This window comes from Odontomachus brunneus, unplaced genomic scaffold, assembly GCF_010583005.1.
Source record: "Odontomachus brunneus isolate Ranch 3 - 2012 unplaced genomic scaffold, Obru_v1 Obru_scaffold_143, whole genome shotgun sequence".
NCBI lineage: Eukaryota > Metazoa > Arthropoda > Insecta > Hymenoptera > Formicidae > Odontomachus > Odontomachus brunneus.
This window is the reverse complement of record NW_022639593.1, coordinates 321,524-339,144: the sequence shown is the minus strand read 5'-3', so window position 1 is coordinate 339,144 and position 17,621 is coordinate 321,524. Positions and strand designations below refer to the sequence as shown.

General features: G+C 34.1%; 1 protein-coding gene and 2 pseudogenes across 1 annotated transcript; 2 read left to right on the top strand and 1 right to left on the bottom strand.

Moving 5' to 3' along the window:
• The first annotated feature begins 82 nt into the window (after positions 1–82).
• Positions 83–2,852, top strand: LOC116850351. The gene is made up of 2 exons (XM_032828545.1): positions 83–944; positions 1,080–2,852. Exon 2 carries the CDS (start codon positions 1,232–1,234, stop codon positions 2,822–2,824), a length of 1,593 nt encoding a protein of 530 aa, XP_032684436.1. The 5' UTR covers positions 83–944; positions 1,080–1,231; the 3' UTR covers positions 2,825–2,852.
• Positions 2,853–9,503: 6,651 nt separating this feature from the next.
• Positions 9,504–13,161, top strand: LOC116850359 (annotated as a pseudogene).
• Positions 13,162–14,195: 1,034 nt separating this feature from the next.
• LOC116850358 lies at positions 14,196–15,824 on the bottom strand (annotated as a pseudogene).
• Positions 15,825–17,621: the final 1,797 nt, after the last annotated feature.

The window sequence follows — 17,621 nt, the reverse complement described above, 5'->3', positions numbered from 1 at the left end:
ATGTTTTATACTTGCGCATATTTTCTCATATTACAAGATAAAAACGAATTAATTCTAATTATATGATATGTAATATATATACGAAATAAAGACGTAAGCAGAGATAAATATGCTTATGTAACAACAGTAGCAATTGTGCGCGGCGTCGGCTATATAGAACGTAATACAATCGAATGATTCTATTTTTACTAATCACGATCACATGATTCTGTTTCTATGCGGAAAATGATTGCAAAATATATTAATATGAGTGACTTAATATTGTTACTGAAAAACTATGACGCACTAGTTGACCTTGTTTTTGCACTGCACAGATGGTATATGAAATATTTTCTTACATATATGCTTAATCACTTAAGAATATATCTGAAGTACAGTCGTCGATAAAAATATCCGAGTTTCATTTAAGAAATTCGTTACCTTTAAAATTTCTTGAAAACGACATCTACCACATGACTCACATTGGAATCTATGTCCCCCTTAAACCATACAACTTTTGTCTAAAACGTTTCCTTCTAAAACTTACAGGTTTTGAGATATTTGAGTGCATTAATTAAAATGAGTCACCCTGTATATTGTTGTTTTGAAGATCGCAAACGTCGTGCCAAACGACGTTCAGGAATAGAATCATGCGATCGTCATTGGTAAAAATAGATTGTATATACATACCATATAGCCACTATATAAATGTCCGTTGTACCGGAAGACTGACATTTTAACTCGTGAGTTGACAAAGTAAAGAGTTGTGCGTTGTGATAATTGTGCAATTATAATTATAGTTATTAATTTTGGATACACATACATGTGTGCCATGTGTAATTAAAGTATTGTATTATTGTAACTCATCATTTTCTATCACTTTTTACGTAATTCTCTGACTTTGTATCTAAAGAATCATTTGCTAATAAAATGTTGTGATTGATGTTTCGACGAATATTTAAAAGGTACTACTAAAATTGTTATAAGTTGATAAATTTTATTTTTTTGTTTATTTAAAATTTCATAACACCTATGTGATCTATCTCTCTATATCTTTTATAAAGCTGTTTCTCCATTATCACGACATTGATTTATTTTAGATTCACTACATATTTTTGGTATCAACAAAGAGAAGCAAAAGAAGCGGCATTAGAACTAACAGAAGACCACTGCATTTATTATAAAGTATATATTTTTTTTTTATATAATCACAGTTCAAAAGACATACTTTATTTTAATATTTTTTATCAGAATGATGCAATTTAATGCCTTGAACGTTATTACGTTGCTTTATGCAACTTTCAATGTTCTTAATCCTCCACAAAGTCCAATAACTCTAAAGGAAATTGAAATGAACGAGAAGATTGAATATATGTTGAGAGAAGTAGAAAATGATAATGAATTTGAAATAGAACAGGAGGATACTTTAGATTTTTACAATACATATGAAGTTCCAGAAGCAGAAAATGTTGATTTATTACAAGAAAATGAAGGGCAAGAATATCTTCCAGAAGAAGTTATTTGCGCTTCCGTTGAAGCAAGTATATCACATGACTATAAAAAACAAGCAATAGATTATTGGAAGAGCGGTAAAACAGGAGCAAGATCGCTTGAAGGAGTTAAAAGAAGATTTAGAAAGGTAACATCTATACGACAATTACGACGGTGGGACAACCAAGTAAATGAAGGCGGTAGTAGAACAGAAAAATTAAAAAGGATATCTCAATACACACTAAATCGCTTCAATGAAGCACTTGAAAAAGGAATGATTATTCATGACATTGACATCGCTCGATGGGCATCTCGAGCGCAAGAAGAAGAAAATGTGGACAAATTCAAAGCTTCAATGACGTGGGTAAAAAGATTCAAAATTGCATATAATATTGTGTCTCGGAAAATAACCAAATTTGTCACGAAAAAATCCTTATTATCAAAATCAAATTTTGAAAATAAATGCAATACATTTATTGAAAACGTAAAATATTACATTGGTAGATATGGATTAGAAAATATTTATAATTCTGATCAGAGCGGATTTCAGTTAGAATTTCATTCCGGTCGTACGTTATCACATAAAGGCACAAAAAAGATAGAATCTGTAGTACAGTCCATATCAGCAACTACGCATAGTTATACTATACAGCCGACAATTTCAGCGGATGGTAGATTATTGTCTCCGCTTTTCATTGTTTTAAAGGAAGTAACAGGAACATTTGGTCCTAGAGTACAGGAAACTATGTTCAAAGCGCCTAATATTTTTGTTACGGCTTCTACATCAGGAAAATTAACGTCAAATCATGTAAAAACCTGGTTGAAAGAAGTATTTTTTCCGAATGTTGGGCCACAATCTGTATTATTATTAGATTCTTGGAGTGGGCATTGTCCCAACATAATAGCGGAAACTAGAACAGATTATGCAACAGATATTGTTTTTCTAACAATTCCAGCCGGTACAACAGGACAAATACAGCCATTAGATGTATACGGCTTCCGATTATGGAAAAATTTTATTAGACATTTTTCTGATACTGTTTTATTGTTAAATCTTGCAATTGAACTTCATACTAGAAATAATATTTTGAAATTACAATCATTAACGCACCATCAATTCTCGTCGCCTAGGTTTCAAAGTTTATTTCGATATGCATGGTTTAAAAGTGGATATGTAGAGATTAGACCAACAGAGTTTCAAACACCGGTTGAATTTTGTTTCCAAAGGGATTCGAAAGTAAATTGCGATATTTGTGGCGAAACTGCCATAATTACTTGTTCTTGGTGTAAAAAATCGCTTTGTATTACACATTTTTTCCATGATCATCATCTTTGTAACGAATATGTGCAATAAATATAATACATTATCCGTTCATATGCAAATTCTGTACTGTTGCTTTAAAATATATTGTTAAATAAATATTATTGTCAAATATTGTTCTACTACAATTTATTATTCCTTTCTACTTTGTTTCCTTATATTACTATTCCATAATTTATCCGGAGTTCTCTGTTATCTTTAGCAATTAGTAATTATATATTGTATATTCACATTACACGCTTTCTCTCTCTTGCAAAAGTAATAGAATATGTGTTTCTTTTATTTCATGCATTACAATTTTATTTTAACCTGCCTTGATCTTGTATCAATTTACTTTGCAGTAAACATATTTAATATACATTGAAAACTTCTGTACAAATTGCGACGCCGCGCACATTTGCTACTGTTGTTATATATGCTTACTGTTGTTTATCTCTGCTTACGTCTTTATTTCGTATATTACATATCATATGATTAGAATTAATTCGTTTTTATCTTGTAATATGAGAAAATATGCGCAAGTAGTTATAAAACATAGCGCAAGTGAAGAGAAGTAATCCAACGCAACGTACAGTACTTACCTACTCGCACAACGCGGTGCCTATAACGCGAAGTTATCAGTCATGTAGTTTTGCCAAGAATTGAATCGAGGAACCATACTATTATTATATATCGATGGATTTGGCATGAAATGCTTTTTAATTTTTGTCCTTACAAAAACTTAAAAATTTGCAAAGGTGACGAAGGGGAGAGGGAGGGGGGGGGTGAAATATTGCATTTTAAAAAATTTGAATAGACCGATGGAAAGGGCATAAGATACTGTAAAACTTTTGTCTGAAATATTTTTTCATATACCTCATATTTTAGGAAATATTAAATAAAAATGAAAAAGTCCGTTTTTTTCAAGGGGTGGTTTCAACCCCTAAACCTCGAGATAAGCACATAAAAATAAATACGTGTCTAATGTTTTTTGATGCTCTACAACATATCCAATGCTCATCAAATTCGGTGAGGGATGCCCCCGACCGTTTCCTTGTGAGCCCAATCTCAGTGTGAGGAATGTCATTCCGCAAAGTGAAAATTCTGAAACTCACGGAACTCGTAAGAAAGCATTAAAGGATATCCCGCTTCATTTACTCAAACTCACGGAAAACAAATACCCGGTGTCGCATAGGGACCCATTTGAAGTTCGCATTGAAGGATTTGGTCCAGCCAAAAACGCTATCAAAGATTCTGACCTGCCTCAGGTGAATGAAATCAAAATGAGCAAAAGGACCCTTAAGATTATCGGACCTTTGTGGAACGAATCTTTGGAGTTGAAAAGCATCGGATCTCATAAATTCTCGATCAAATTTGACAAAAGAGAAACGGCCAACGCAATAATTGGTAAGTTTTTCACCTGTCGCGAAAATCTTTTCAAGAATTCTAGCTGGGTGACCTATGTGCCCAATTACAAGATTCAAAGAATGTTTATCACATGGGATTTAGAGGCTTTAGAATCACCAAAGAATATTATCGAGGCCCTGAAAGTTCCTCCTAGCTGAATGGGTCCTTGGCCTAGAGTAGTATCAGCAAAAAATGTCTCCAAAAAGGCACTAAGTGATTCTCCTGGCAACACTAGATTCAACAAAATGGAAAAGTCTACTTTTATTATTACTTTTGAAGGCAGTGTCTATCCTGACAGAAACTCGTACTTTGGTAAAGTGATTCGTTTAAAATCCTATGTACAGAAAGCTGTTAAGTGCTTACACTGTCAGAGATTCGGCCACGTCAGTGAACAATGTCGCAGTAAGTCATCGCCAGCTGTCTGTGTCAAATGTGCGGGTACAGACCATCAGGAGGGGCTTTACAAAGCGACCACTCGTAAATGCATAAACTGTGCTCGCAGGAAATCTGTGAATTTTGAACACGCTGCAAATGACTTCTCTTGCCCGATCTTCCTAGAGAACAAAAAGACGAAATTGATCATGGCTAAACTAGATGTTAGCAACCAGCATGCAAGAAACTTCTTAAAGAGGTATGGCAATGACATCCCTTCACATTGGTATGATTCCTTCTCTCCGAACAATCATAGTCAATGTGGCGTCTCAGAAAGCGAGACTCCACGCAAGGTGCATCGCTTCCATTTAAAAGGCCGTTTGCGAAGTGTACCTTACGCACCGTCCTTCCAGGAAACACGAGACTCACGACGCGTTTCTGAGAAACGTGGCGGGACAGCGATAAGCGCGAGCCCGCGACGAACTCGCGGAAGCGCAAGACCTGCACCAAATTCCGAGAACCGCGAACCTCGCGATTTTCGAGGAAATTTAAAGCTCACAGATAGCAAACCCTAACAAGGAAACGGAGTATAAATAGCGGGCGAAATAGCCAGATGGGCAGACTCCGCTTTCGACTTCGACAGAGGAACGATCTCAAAAGATCAAGCAACCTCAAGATAGAGCAAAGGCGAACTTGAAGTCAACCCTCCTACGAGGAGAGAACTATCCACGCCATACGGGTCTCAGGCAGCAACCTGAAGCCTGCCAAGGAACGGCCTCAGGGTGAGGCACGCAAATTAGCCCGATTATCGCTCCGCGAGAAATATCGCGAGCTGTTTGGTACTGATAGCGAGGATGATGCGGCCAAGGAAACTGTGAGCCCGGTACCCAACTCGCCGGCTTCCTCCTAGTCCTCCCTGCCGACGACGCCTTCTCCGACGCGGCTACCCCGAACGCCTTCACCTCGGAAGCGGCCACGGACAGGGGCATCGCAAGGGCTGCTTTCGTCGACAAGGGACAACAAGGGACCAAGATGGAACAGAGAGCTCGGAGAGACGCTCCGGCCATGGAGGCTGGTACCTTTGTGCCTCTCTTCGGTTAGGCGCACCCGACCACCATTGGAGAAGCTTACGACCTGGGACGTGAGAGCCCGCCGACCGCTCTCACCCCGGTATTCGTTTCCACAAGAGATGGTATCTTCACCGGCACAGGCTCACCGGGCGACGCAGACCTCGCCTACGAAGCCGGTACTCCTACCGGGCGCCGCCAGGATCCCGACGGCACCAAAGAATCCGGATCCCCGCACTAACGTCGCCAGACGCCTAGTGTTACCACGTAAGCTCCCACGACCAGAGAAGTTTCGAGTTCACGGCGGCTCCCCGAAGAAGCCAACGCTACCCGGGACCATCAGGAAATCAAGGCTACTTCCACGGATCCGGCCCTGGGGCGGAACCATGACGAGAAAACGACTCTAACACATACACACGCGACACACACACCATTTGTACTCCTAATAAATATGTCCTTACTTTTCTAACGGAGTATAGTCATTGGGTGAACCTTCCCACTGCGAGTGCGATTATGAATATAAGCTAAAATCTTGTGAACGCGAAGCGAACGCAGCCACAGTCAACAATCCTTCGATTCCTAATTGCATATGTTTGCTCCTGACTTCCTTTCTTCATTCAGCTCTGTCCTCAATACAGAGCCCTCTCCTAACAGACACACGGATGCCTATCAGAAGCACTTCTCTGCTCTGACAGATGATAAACGCGCCTCTAGTCTATCGGTAAATACTTCTTTTTCTGCTTCCCCTCCAAGTGAAGACTGTAGGAATCTCCGTAAGGGTACATTTGCTCCTATAATCTCAGGTCATGTAACTAATAATTCCGCTGTATTCAGGAAACCATGTATCAATATCGGGAGGAAGGAAAGGTTCGTCCCTTAAGAGATCCTCTAACTCATCCAGTATGATATCTTTTCCTGGATCCTGGCGTTTATGGATCATTCAGAGTAGTCATCATTTGTGGAGACTTCAACGAAAGCCACCACTCCTGGGGTCCTATTTCGGCTCATCCCAATTCTACGAGTAATATCATAGCTAATTCGATTCTTAATCTTAACTTAATTATAATGATTAACTAATAGTAAGATTTGAAAGAAGGCATGTAAGGAGCAAGCACGTCTTAGTACTATAAGATACTAATATTACTTTTTTAATATTAATATGATAGTGGGAGGATAATATGTCCAGCATGTTAAACGCACATATCGAAATTTCTTCGATTATCGTACGCAGCCAATCAACCTTCCATCCTACTTAGACCGATACTTGAGTCCCAATTATTATATATATATTTATATTCTTAAAACCTCATTAAACCGATGAGTCAAATAGATTCATATATGTTGCGAAAAAACTGCCTCCGCCAAGACTCGAACCTGGAACCTCCCCACTTTTCGGGCGAGACGCCTTTCCATTCGGCCCCCGAGGCTTCGACAGTAATCTCGCAACACAATGTTTATAAATTCTCTAAGATATAAGTCGAGAGAGAAAGAAAGAAAGAGTCGATCTCCTAAGAGATGTTATTATACACGAGAGAGATAGCATATTCTTCCGCCTATCCACCTATATATTATCCTCACACTATCATATTAATATTAAAAAAGTAATATTAGTATCAAATAGCACTAAGACATCCGTGCTTGCTCCTTACATGCCTTCTTTCAAATCTTATTATTAGTTAATCTATTTAAAAGGAGCTTTCTACAATTTCGGTTTATCTTAATTATAATGAATGATCGGCCACATGGACCTCACTCGATGAGGGTTTCAGAAATGCATCCGATCTTACCATTGTTTCCAGCTCACTGGCTCCTATTTTAGATTGATCAGTTCTAGAAGAAAAACACGGAAGTGACCATTTCCCCATACTAATCTCATGTAATTTCCTTCCTCCTAGTAAGATTGAGTCTAGGCTTCACTTCGTTCTCAGCAAAGTTAACTGGGACGTCTTCGTGGATAGGATAGAATTGTACTCCTCTCAAATGGTTCTTCCGTCTTCTCTTAAAGACTCATCGCAACTGATTTCTACATACGAAAAATTCTTAACACACGTTAAGAAATCTCTCCTTCAAGCGGGAGCCAAAATATCGAGCTACCCTACAACTTCCAGAAGACCTCCTTCTCCGTGGTGGGATAGTGAGTGTTCAAACATTGTCAAGAATAAGATTTCCGAGTATAAGAAATTTAAATCAGCTCCAAATTCAGACAATTTGAGAGAACATCAACTAGATTGCAGACTTACCAAAAAAAAATTTAGGAAGATCAGAAATCGAAAATTTAATGACTTTTGTGGCTCTCTTTAATTTGGATGACAGCAGGAAAACCTGGAACATTGTTAAAGTGTTCAAAAGAAACAGAAGAATAGATAATTTTAATAAGTCTCACGCGACAGGATCTTCTACAGAAATTGAGAATAGTTTTCACGCGGCGGTACCCTTGATTTTTTCATATCCAGTAAATCATAGTTTTGTGATCAATTCTGCCTTACCGTTTCAGAACAAGGTTCAAACTAAAACCTGATCCTTGAAGACGGACCTTAAAAACATCTCGGTAAAAAATCTCGGTAAAACATCTCGGACCTTAAAAACATCTCGGACCTTAAAAACAAGATTGAGAGAAAAAAGTTCCTTGCGGCATTCATAATGCTCTCTAATAAAAAAACGGCCCCAGGTCCTGATCTCATCACGTGGAATATAATAAAAAGATTTCCTGCAGTAGTCCTAGATATCATCTGTGATTTCTTCAATGAATTTCTTAGTAGAAGTAGAATTCCGGCTTCGTATAAAGGATTCTTTATAATACTTATTCCGAAGGGTGGGGGTCTCGACTTTCGCCCAATTTTACTGGCAAATAATATTATGAAGTTATTTGAAAAAATCTTGTATCATAGGCTGGAATGGTGGACAGAGAACAATAAGATTCTTCCCTCCTTTCAACGTAGTTTTAGAGCGGATAGAGGTTGTGCACACAACATTCTTGATCTTAAACAATTTGTCACGAACTCATTTGAGAAAAATCAAAAGGTAGAAGCCTTGTTTCTGGATATAAAAGAAGCATTTGACAATGTCAACCCTCTGAAATTAGGTTGTCTGCTTACCTATATGGGATTTCCCGCCAACATGATTTGAATCATCTATTAGTTACTCATAAACAGAGAGATAATCGGTTTCCATGGAGGTAACAATCTCGGCACTAGGAAGTGCTCTATCGGTTTATCACAAGGCTTGGTGCTTAGTCCTCTGTTGTACTGTCTATATACGGCGGGTGTGAGTTTCGGCCTAGAAAAAGGAATTAAGATCCTAGCGTATGCGGATCCCTTATAGAAATATCATACTAAGAATCATTGATAATTACTTATTTTTAGTATTAAAAATAAGTAATTATCAATGATTCTTAGTATGATATTTCTATAAGGGATGACATAGTTATTTTTTGCAAACACAAATTGTTAGAGAAAATTTGTACTAAACTAAATTTTAATCTAAGTATTTTAGATAATAATTTACAACCCTTATAGAAATATCATACTAAGAATCATTGATAATTACTTATTTTCAGTATTAAAAATACTGGATAATAAGTAATTATCAATGATTCTTAGTAGTTTCTTAGATATTTCTATAAGGGAAGCACTTGACCTTACTCTGTCAATGGCCAAAACCAAGCTTTGTGTGTTTGATAAAATGGCTAGATTTTCGACAACTAAGAAAAGATACAACTTGTTGAATATCAAAATCAGCTACAAAGGAGAGATAATTGAAATCTCTGACAAAGCCAAGTTTCTGGGTGTTATCTTTGGTCACAAATTGTCATAGAAAAATCAGATAGCTACACTTACCAAATCCTGTAATCTCAAAGTTAATATTCTCAAAGCCATTTCTGGAGTGAAATGGGGCTCGCATCCGCACATAAAGGTTTAATTAGGTCCGTCCTAAACTACGGAGGGTTACCTCTGCTGGGACTTTCTCCCAATCTAACGATCAAGTTAGATAGGATTCAATTTGCATCCTTAAGGTGCATTCTAGCTTTTATGCGCACGACACCGACTAATAGTTTACTGGATCAATGCGGTGAATGGCCTTTGGTGATACGCAGGCTCTTTGGCGTAACGAGAATTGCCATCCAAAATATAGTGGATCTGAACCCCAACTTTTCCCGCTCTTTTAAGTCTCGTATCTCCCACTCTCCTCCTCTCCCTAACGTCACTGCGGAAAACTGCGGAGATGATATGGAAATTAGCAATGAGATCAAAGCTAGATCGGATAACGTTCTTTCCAAATATAAGGAAATAATCAAGAAGATAGAACACCTAAGGTTAACTGGTCACCTTGCGTTCCCAGTAAATTTGAAATTCTCAGAGCCAAAAGTGAATCTCAGATAGCATAGAGATGAACAGAAGTTCCTAGAGAATTCATTTTAAAGAATAGATATAGAATTAGAAAAATGAATACCTGAAGAATTCTTGAAGAATTAACTACAGTAAGTTCGTCTTGAAATATTCCTTAGGACTTCATTATAGCGAATACTTCGCAACTTAATTCCTAGAACATTTTGAGAATTCATGAGGAATTAGGGCTAAAATAGAAAACGAGACGTAAGCGTCGTAATCGTAGACGTAAAGTAAGGCAGAGAAAAACGTAAGCGTAAGGCTAATAGCCTTTCATGATTTACGTTTACGTTTTTCTCTGTTTTATTTTAATCTACGACTATGACGCTTATGTCTCATTCATCTGCCTTAGCCCTTACAAATGTTTTGTTTATAGCAATTACTTTTTGCGCCTATATTCAGTACATGCCAGTGAGTGCTCTTATAGAAATATCATACTAAGAATCATTGATAATTACTTATTTTCAGTATTAAAAATACTGGATAATAAGTAATTATCAATGATTCTTAGTATGATATTTCTATAAGGGTGTATAATAATTAATTTACATATTTACATATAAATTGTTTAATTTATTGTTATTCGCAGTTATTTATATTTTGTGGAATTAACTATATAGTTTTATATAATAGGACAAAGAGAGGGAATTGATGTTAAAATAATTTTTGATATATAAAATTTTCACTTGTATCAATAATAAATATATTTATGCAAAGTATATTTTATTCTTTAATTTGTATTCATGTTTCTAAAATTCATATATAGTTCTAACAAATTCAATCACATTATTTGAAAGCCATTTATTTTTGGATTTTGAATTACATATTTGAATTACATATTTGAATTACATATTTGAAAGCCATTTATTTTTGGATTCTGAATTACATATTTGCGCTTTACTTACATTTAAAGCTCAGTTAGAACAGTATATATAACAGTATAACAGTTATAACAGTATAGTATCCAGCGAAAAATGATTCGTTGATTGACGTCAAAATGACATCAATTAGACGTTGAAATCGTCAAACCGACGTCAATTTGATATCATTTTGATGTCAATCAACGAATCATTTTTCACTAGATATATAGATGTCACAAACATGAAGTCTTGAATAGCTCAGTGGATAGAGTGGTTGGGTGGTTAGGATGGTTGTCTGGCAAGCAGGAATACCCGAGTTCGATCCCAGCCGAGGCTGATGTTTTTCATCTCATATGGCATTAAAAGTAGACATCTATAGATACACACAAGAGCAGCATCCCCGGCCAAAGTTTCTGATCTTTCTTTCGTGTGGATACAATAAAATGTATTAAATCCGAAGAAAATCTTTTTGAGTTGAAGTAATTCTATATGAATACTCTAAGGCCGGTATTCATAGTCGAAGCTCAAGGTAATGCTCAAGCCGTCTCATTGAAGATTGTCTTATTCAATTAAGATCATCTCAAAAATGATATAATTCATAGTCGCGATATAAGGTGATCTTTGTCGAGAAACTCTTATTTAAATAATTCTTATATAAAATTATATAAGATCACTTGTACGAAGGTGGATTTAAGACAATGCTTATTTATGTTTCCGTAATATTTCCATTGGATTCACCAATAAAAATATCGCATTTGAGATTCAATTTTATGAAGTTATATCATCTAATTTTATATTAGCCATGACTCTCCAATGCCAGTGTTTCACACACAAAGCAAATAGTCAGCTATAATAATTTAATATAAATCAGTCAAAGAAGAAAATTGTAGCTAACGATGTAAGTAAAGCCTATTTATATAAAAATCAAAACGATTAAATAAAACGTAAATAGTTAAAAATTAAAATACGAGTCCTTATAACCTTTAACGAACAATCAAACTTTTCTAATATTTAGAACATGGCTATTGAGTTTCTGATTTTCCTGAAACGCACTTTTACAATTATAAAACAACGAATAATTGCAGAACATTTTAAATTATATCAACGAATTGTTATTTTCAGTGGGTCTAACACTTACATGACATTTTATTATAAAATAGTTGGCGTGCGTTTTAATATATCAAATATGTAAAAATATTGTAACCTAAGAAATTAATATTATAAATACATTTACGTAAAACTTGACTTAAGTTAAACTTAGTTAAAACTGAAGAAGGTCTGAACGTTGGCCTAACATTTTGAAACGTTATTTGTATGTTTTATAAGCTATTTTCGAATACACAAGCATGACCATCTAACTCTGACTATTTGTGTTTTATTTAATCATTTTAATTTTGAATTATTTACAGCCTTGGAATATATTTTATTCTTAATTGAAATTATTAATTTAAAGCTTTTTGTAATTAAATCATTATTTTGTTTACAGAATGTCATGCAAAGAAAAAGCTCCTAAAAGTAAGAGTAAACACTACACAATCATGGAGAGAAAAGTATTTCTGCAAATTTTGCAACAATATAAACATATAATAGAAATAAAGAAAAGCGACATTGAAAGACAAAGAATATGCCTGGAACGAAATTTGTTATAAATACAATCAGTCAACTTTAATTTGTGAAAAGGTAAAAATTACAACTAATAGTGCCTCAACATGTAATAATATAAAATATTTTAATAGAGAACAGTCCAACAATTGAAAAAGTTATGGACCAATTTGAAACAAAGCCAAAAAGAAGCATTGACAAAAGAGAAACAAGCTCATATGGCAACTGGTGGAGGACCAGAAGAGACAGAAGCAACCGTTGACCCTGATATTCTAAATATTGCACCTGATGAAGACTGCTTCAATCTTCTTTTCATCCAACATGACAGAGGCAGAAATAAATGTTATATACGAAACTAATTTTTTAATTAGCACAGAAATTGTTGAAAATATAATTCTATTTTTTGAATTGTAATAAATTGTATTTTTTCTATACATTCTAGATAAGCGTGAAGTTACATTTGATGCCATATCTACTCAAAATTTAGAAATATTAGATGTTGATAATGAATGTTCTATAAATATAGACGAAAATGGTTCTGTAACAATACAAGACGAATCTTCTACAAATATAAATGACAAAAATAATGAATCTCCAAATAAAGAAATTAATACTTTGCAAGATATTTATGTTATATATTTGCATATTAATATGCATTAATATTTCTATATAAGGTACACAATAAAAGTATTTTATTTTTTTACAGACATATTTGTTATCGCAAAAAGAAGTAAAAAAAAATCTACGACTTTATGTGATATTTCGGAAAAGTCATCAAATATATTTAAAAAAAACGAAACAAAAGAACAGAGAAACAACAGAATTGCTAGACACAGAAGAAAAATTAAAGATACAGCGTATACAACAGGTAATGAATCAAGAAGCTGAATTAGCACATATTAGACAGATTCACGAGGAAAATATATCTAAAATGAAAGAAGAATATTTGAGAGAAATGAATTGTATGCAGTTACAACACTTGAAAGAAATACAAACGATAGAAATACAAATTAGTAGAACAAAACTTAGAATCACAGAATGTCCGAAAGATAAAGAAAATATTAATTAATACGTATAATGTACGCTTTTTTATTTTATAATATTTATTTTATTAAATGAAAGTTTAAATAAGTTACATAATATAAGTTTACATATATGCAATATTGTATGTTTTCCATACGGCAATATTTTAGTACAATTTCTAAATATATATATATTTAGTTCAAAGATATTGTCTTGCCAAAAATGTTTGTAATAAAAAATTATGAAAATTTTGTTTAATCTTATTAAAAACTTTTTTTATAAAAAGTGTAATCAAAACATGCTATAGTGTTTATTTAAAATTATAAAACCAATTTATTGATAATATCATATATATTTATAACTAGATTGAAAATTCAAAATAGACAAAAGAGAAAAAATGTGTTTAGTTGAAAGATATGTTTTTATTGCTAAAGATATTTATGATAAGATGTTATTTTAATAAACAATGTTTGTATCAAAAAATGTGAAAAATACTTTGTAAAATTGTTTTTAAAATTATATTATGTTTCAGTTATGTGATATACTGTACATTTTTAAAGTACAAAATACAATTTGTAACAATAAAAATATGTTCAACAAATATATGTTATATATGATTAATATATATCTATACCTAGATAAATAATATACATTTAATGAGATATACTTAAACCTAACGTATTTATATATGCATATAATAATGGAAATTTTATCGAAATAGTCGTTTGACAAGAGCATTTCTTACGAGAAAGCCATCTGCAGGCTGCCAGTGAGGCTGGATCTCTGGAACTTCATCATTTACATGTCCTAATTCTTTATCATTATCTAATTTATCATTAAAAATCAGTGATAAATTATGAAGAACAATGTGGCACATGCCACAATGATTGTTGTAGACGTAGACAATTTTGTAGTAAACCCCTTTGACAAACAAGAAAATCTACGTTTCCATATACCAAACGTTCTCTCTACAATTATTCTTGTTCTTCTATGAATTATATTATAACTAAAATAAAAAATATATTATTAGAAAACATTATTATTATATAAGAATTTTTTAATTGTAGTTTTAATTAAATTAAATTGTACTTGTAAAATATACATGTAACAAACCTTATTTCTTTATCTGTTGTAGGATTACTAATTAGCGTGAGTAAGGAAGGTAATGCTAGATATCCAGCATCTCCAACAAGCATTCCATCCAATTGACCTTGCCTATATCGCATATATATGCGAGAATTTTGAAAGATGCGACTATCATGCTGGCTACCTGACCATTCTGGACCAATATCTAAAATTTCAGTGCGTGGCCCGACAACAACCTACAAAGAGAAAAAATAAAATGAAAATAAGAGTTTTTTTTTATATATATATTTATTTAATTCTCTATAACGTCACATAACTTTGAAATCACATACTTATATGTATATCTACATTTTTTAAATGTAATTTTGATTTTCTGCAAACAACTTAGCATAGCATGTTATTGGTGCACTACTCATTTGTAAGATTAAATTATTCAAACGGGTATATACGTACCTGAACATTCAAAGAAAAGTATTCTTTCCTATTTCTAAAAATTTCGTCAATATTTTGAAGTCTTGTATGCACTAGACGAATATGTGTGCAATCTATTGCAGAAAGAGGGCATTAGGAAGGCCTATGCCTCCATTATCACGTCCAAGTTCTTTAAATAATCGTTTATTCTCAGAATATGATTCTTCTGATGATGACATTTTTATATATCAGTTAATATAGCTGGCTAATAAAATGGACATTCTAAATACAATTCGTGACATTGTTGGTTGTGATATTGTTATTATATCCCCTAAAACAAGCTGTAAAAAATATATATTTAATATATACTAAATTTTGTTTAATAATTTAATGTTATATTGCATATATGTGTGTAAATATATCCCAGGTAGCAAAAGTAGTCATTTTACGTTATTTTGATATCAAATTACATAAAAATGACGTCAAAAAAACTACTTTTGCTACCTGGGATGTGTGTATATATGTATATGTAATTTACGTACTGAAAGCTTGCTGTTGAATAAAATCGTAAACATGTTAATAATTATATGATAGGAGATATTGGCAAACCTCGATTGTTTATTTTGGCAAGTCCTTGCTCTATTAAAAGAAAAATCCCAAACAACACTGAAGTTTTGGAAAACCGAAATCTTCTTTTAAATTCTATCTCACTATAAAATTCTAAAGGATTTTGAAAATCACGAAGATATCACTTAGGAGCACGCCTCACTATATTTTCTACTCCTTCTTCGTCACTTGAAAAGTTTTGTATCGCCAGATTTCTTGGATCTTCCAAATCCATTATCAAACCTAACCAAAGCGATGCAACAAGAATGTCAGATGTTGCTTAAGACATCTTCGGATATGTCTTAGCGAAGATCGTCTCATTTGTCAGTGTGAACATGAAATAAGATAGCCTTTAATGATTATGAATTCATGACTAATAAGGTAGTCCTAATTCCATGCTTAGATAGATTTATGAATCACGTAAAGACGTTTTCAAATAAGATCATCTTGTACAAGATGCTCCTTTAAGAATTTGCTCAAATCCCGCCTATCTTTTGACTAAAAAATCTAGATAGCGTCTTAAGATCGAACTTAAGGCGGTCTTAAAAATAAGTTCGGACTATGAATACCGGCTTAAGAAGTTCTGAGAAACTTCAATCATGGTGCATGTAACTTCCTAAATCATTCTTATAGTATTCTTCCACGAATTCCTAAGGAAGTACAATTCAGGAAAGGAAAAAACTTTAGGAACACTTAAAGAATTCATCGTGCTATCTGGGATATTATTTCTTTCAAGGATTTGAGCAGATATAGAAAGAAAGTGGGTAACTTTTATTATAATGGATCCAAAAAACTCTCGTTAGCTGGCGTCAACAAGAGAGCTAATTCCATCCTAGCCGGAAAAAAAGCGGATGACATCATATACACAGATGGTTCTTTGCAGTGCAACGGAAAAACCGGCTTCGGTATATACTCACGTAATTTCCAGCTATCGGTTTCTCGCCCATATTCATATTCCAGCTCTATTATGAACGTAGAAGCCACCGCGATCATGAAGGCCATCGACTTTGCAATCGAATCGGGTAGGAGGAGTGTAATTATTTGCTGACTTCCATTGTTCACTGGTTGGAATCATGAATGCCTTTACCAAAAGAAGACCTAACGTTTTGTTACTTAGAATAATTGATCAGCTTAACAGAGCTAATAGAATGGGTACGAAGGTCACCTTAGTCTAGGTCTCTGCTCACTGTGGCATCCATGGGAACGAGGAGGCGGATAAACTTGCCAAGAGCGCGGCTGAGAGGTCGGATACTAAAGTGCGGAAAAATTTTTTCTGTGGAGACATCATCTCCAACTTAAAAGCCGAATTTGACAAACTAGCGCATAACTTACTGAAAGGTCAATTCATCTTCAAAGGCAGACGATACAGAGCGAAGATCACTAAACTAGCCAACAAACCGTGGTTTGAAAACTTTAAATTTGTAAAGCGTGACGTCATTTCGTTGATGGCGAGACTGAGATCCTTTCATGTCAGATCGAGCACTCATCTTTTTGATAAAAATATTATCACGGAGGAACAATGTGACTGCGGGGCTCTAAAAAAAAACCTAAGACACATTTTGTTTGAATGTTCACTTTATTCAGAGAAGAGTAATCTATTGATTACACAAGTTCACAACGCAGGATTCTCGCAGTGGAATGATTACTTCACACTAGCCTTAAACAATAATAATATAAAGTTGTTTTCGATTTTAGCGAAATTTTTAAGCCGAATTGGATATACAACTTGAATATTCCGCCAACTACATTGATACACATACGATGGAAGCATAAGTCGGAGCAATGGCGTAGGGTCACTAATGGTTAGGTGTACTTAGCCAATCATTGAAGTCTGAAGAAGTCTGAAGTCTTAATAAACAGTGTTAATAAGCAGTGTTATTAACACTGTGATTAACAGTATTACGATAAGGTTAGTATAATTGTTGATAATTATAGTGAATAAATTATTTGGCTGTGAATATTTTAGAGGTTATATGCTATATATATATATATATATATATATATATATATATATATATATATATATATATAT

Excerpts from the sequence above, each read along its gene's own strand:
- LOC116850351 (XM_032828545.1), top strand. The coding sequence starts at position 1,232 with ATGATGCAATTTAATGCCTTGAACGTTATTACGTTGCTTTATGCAACT.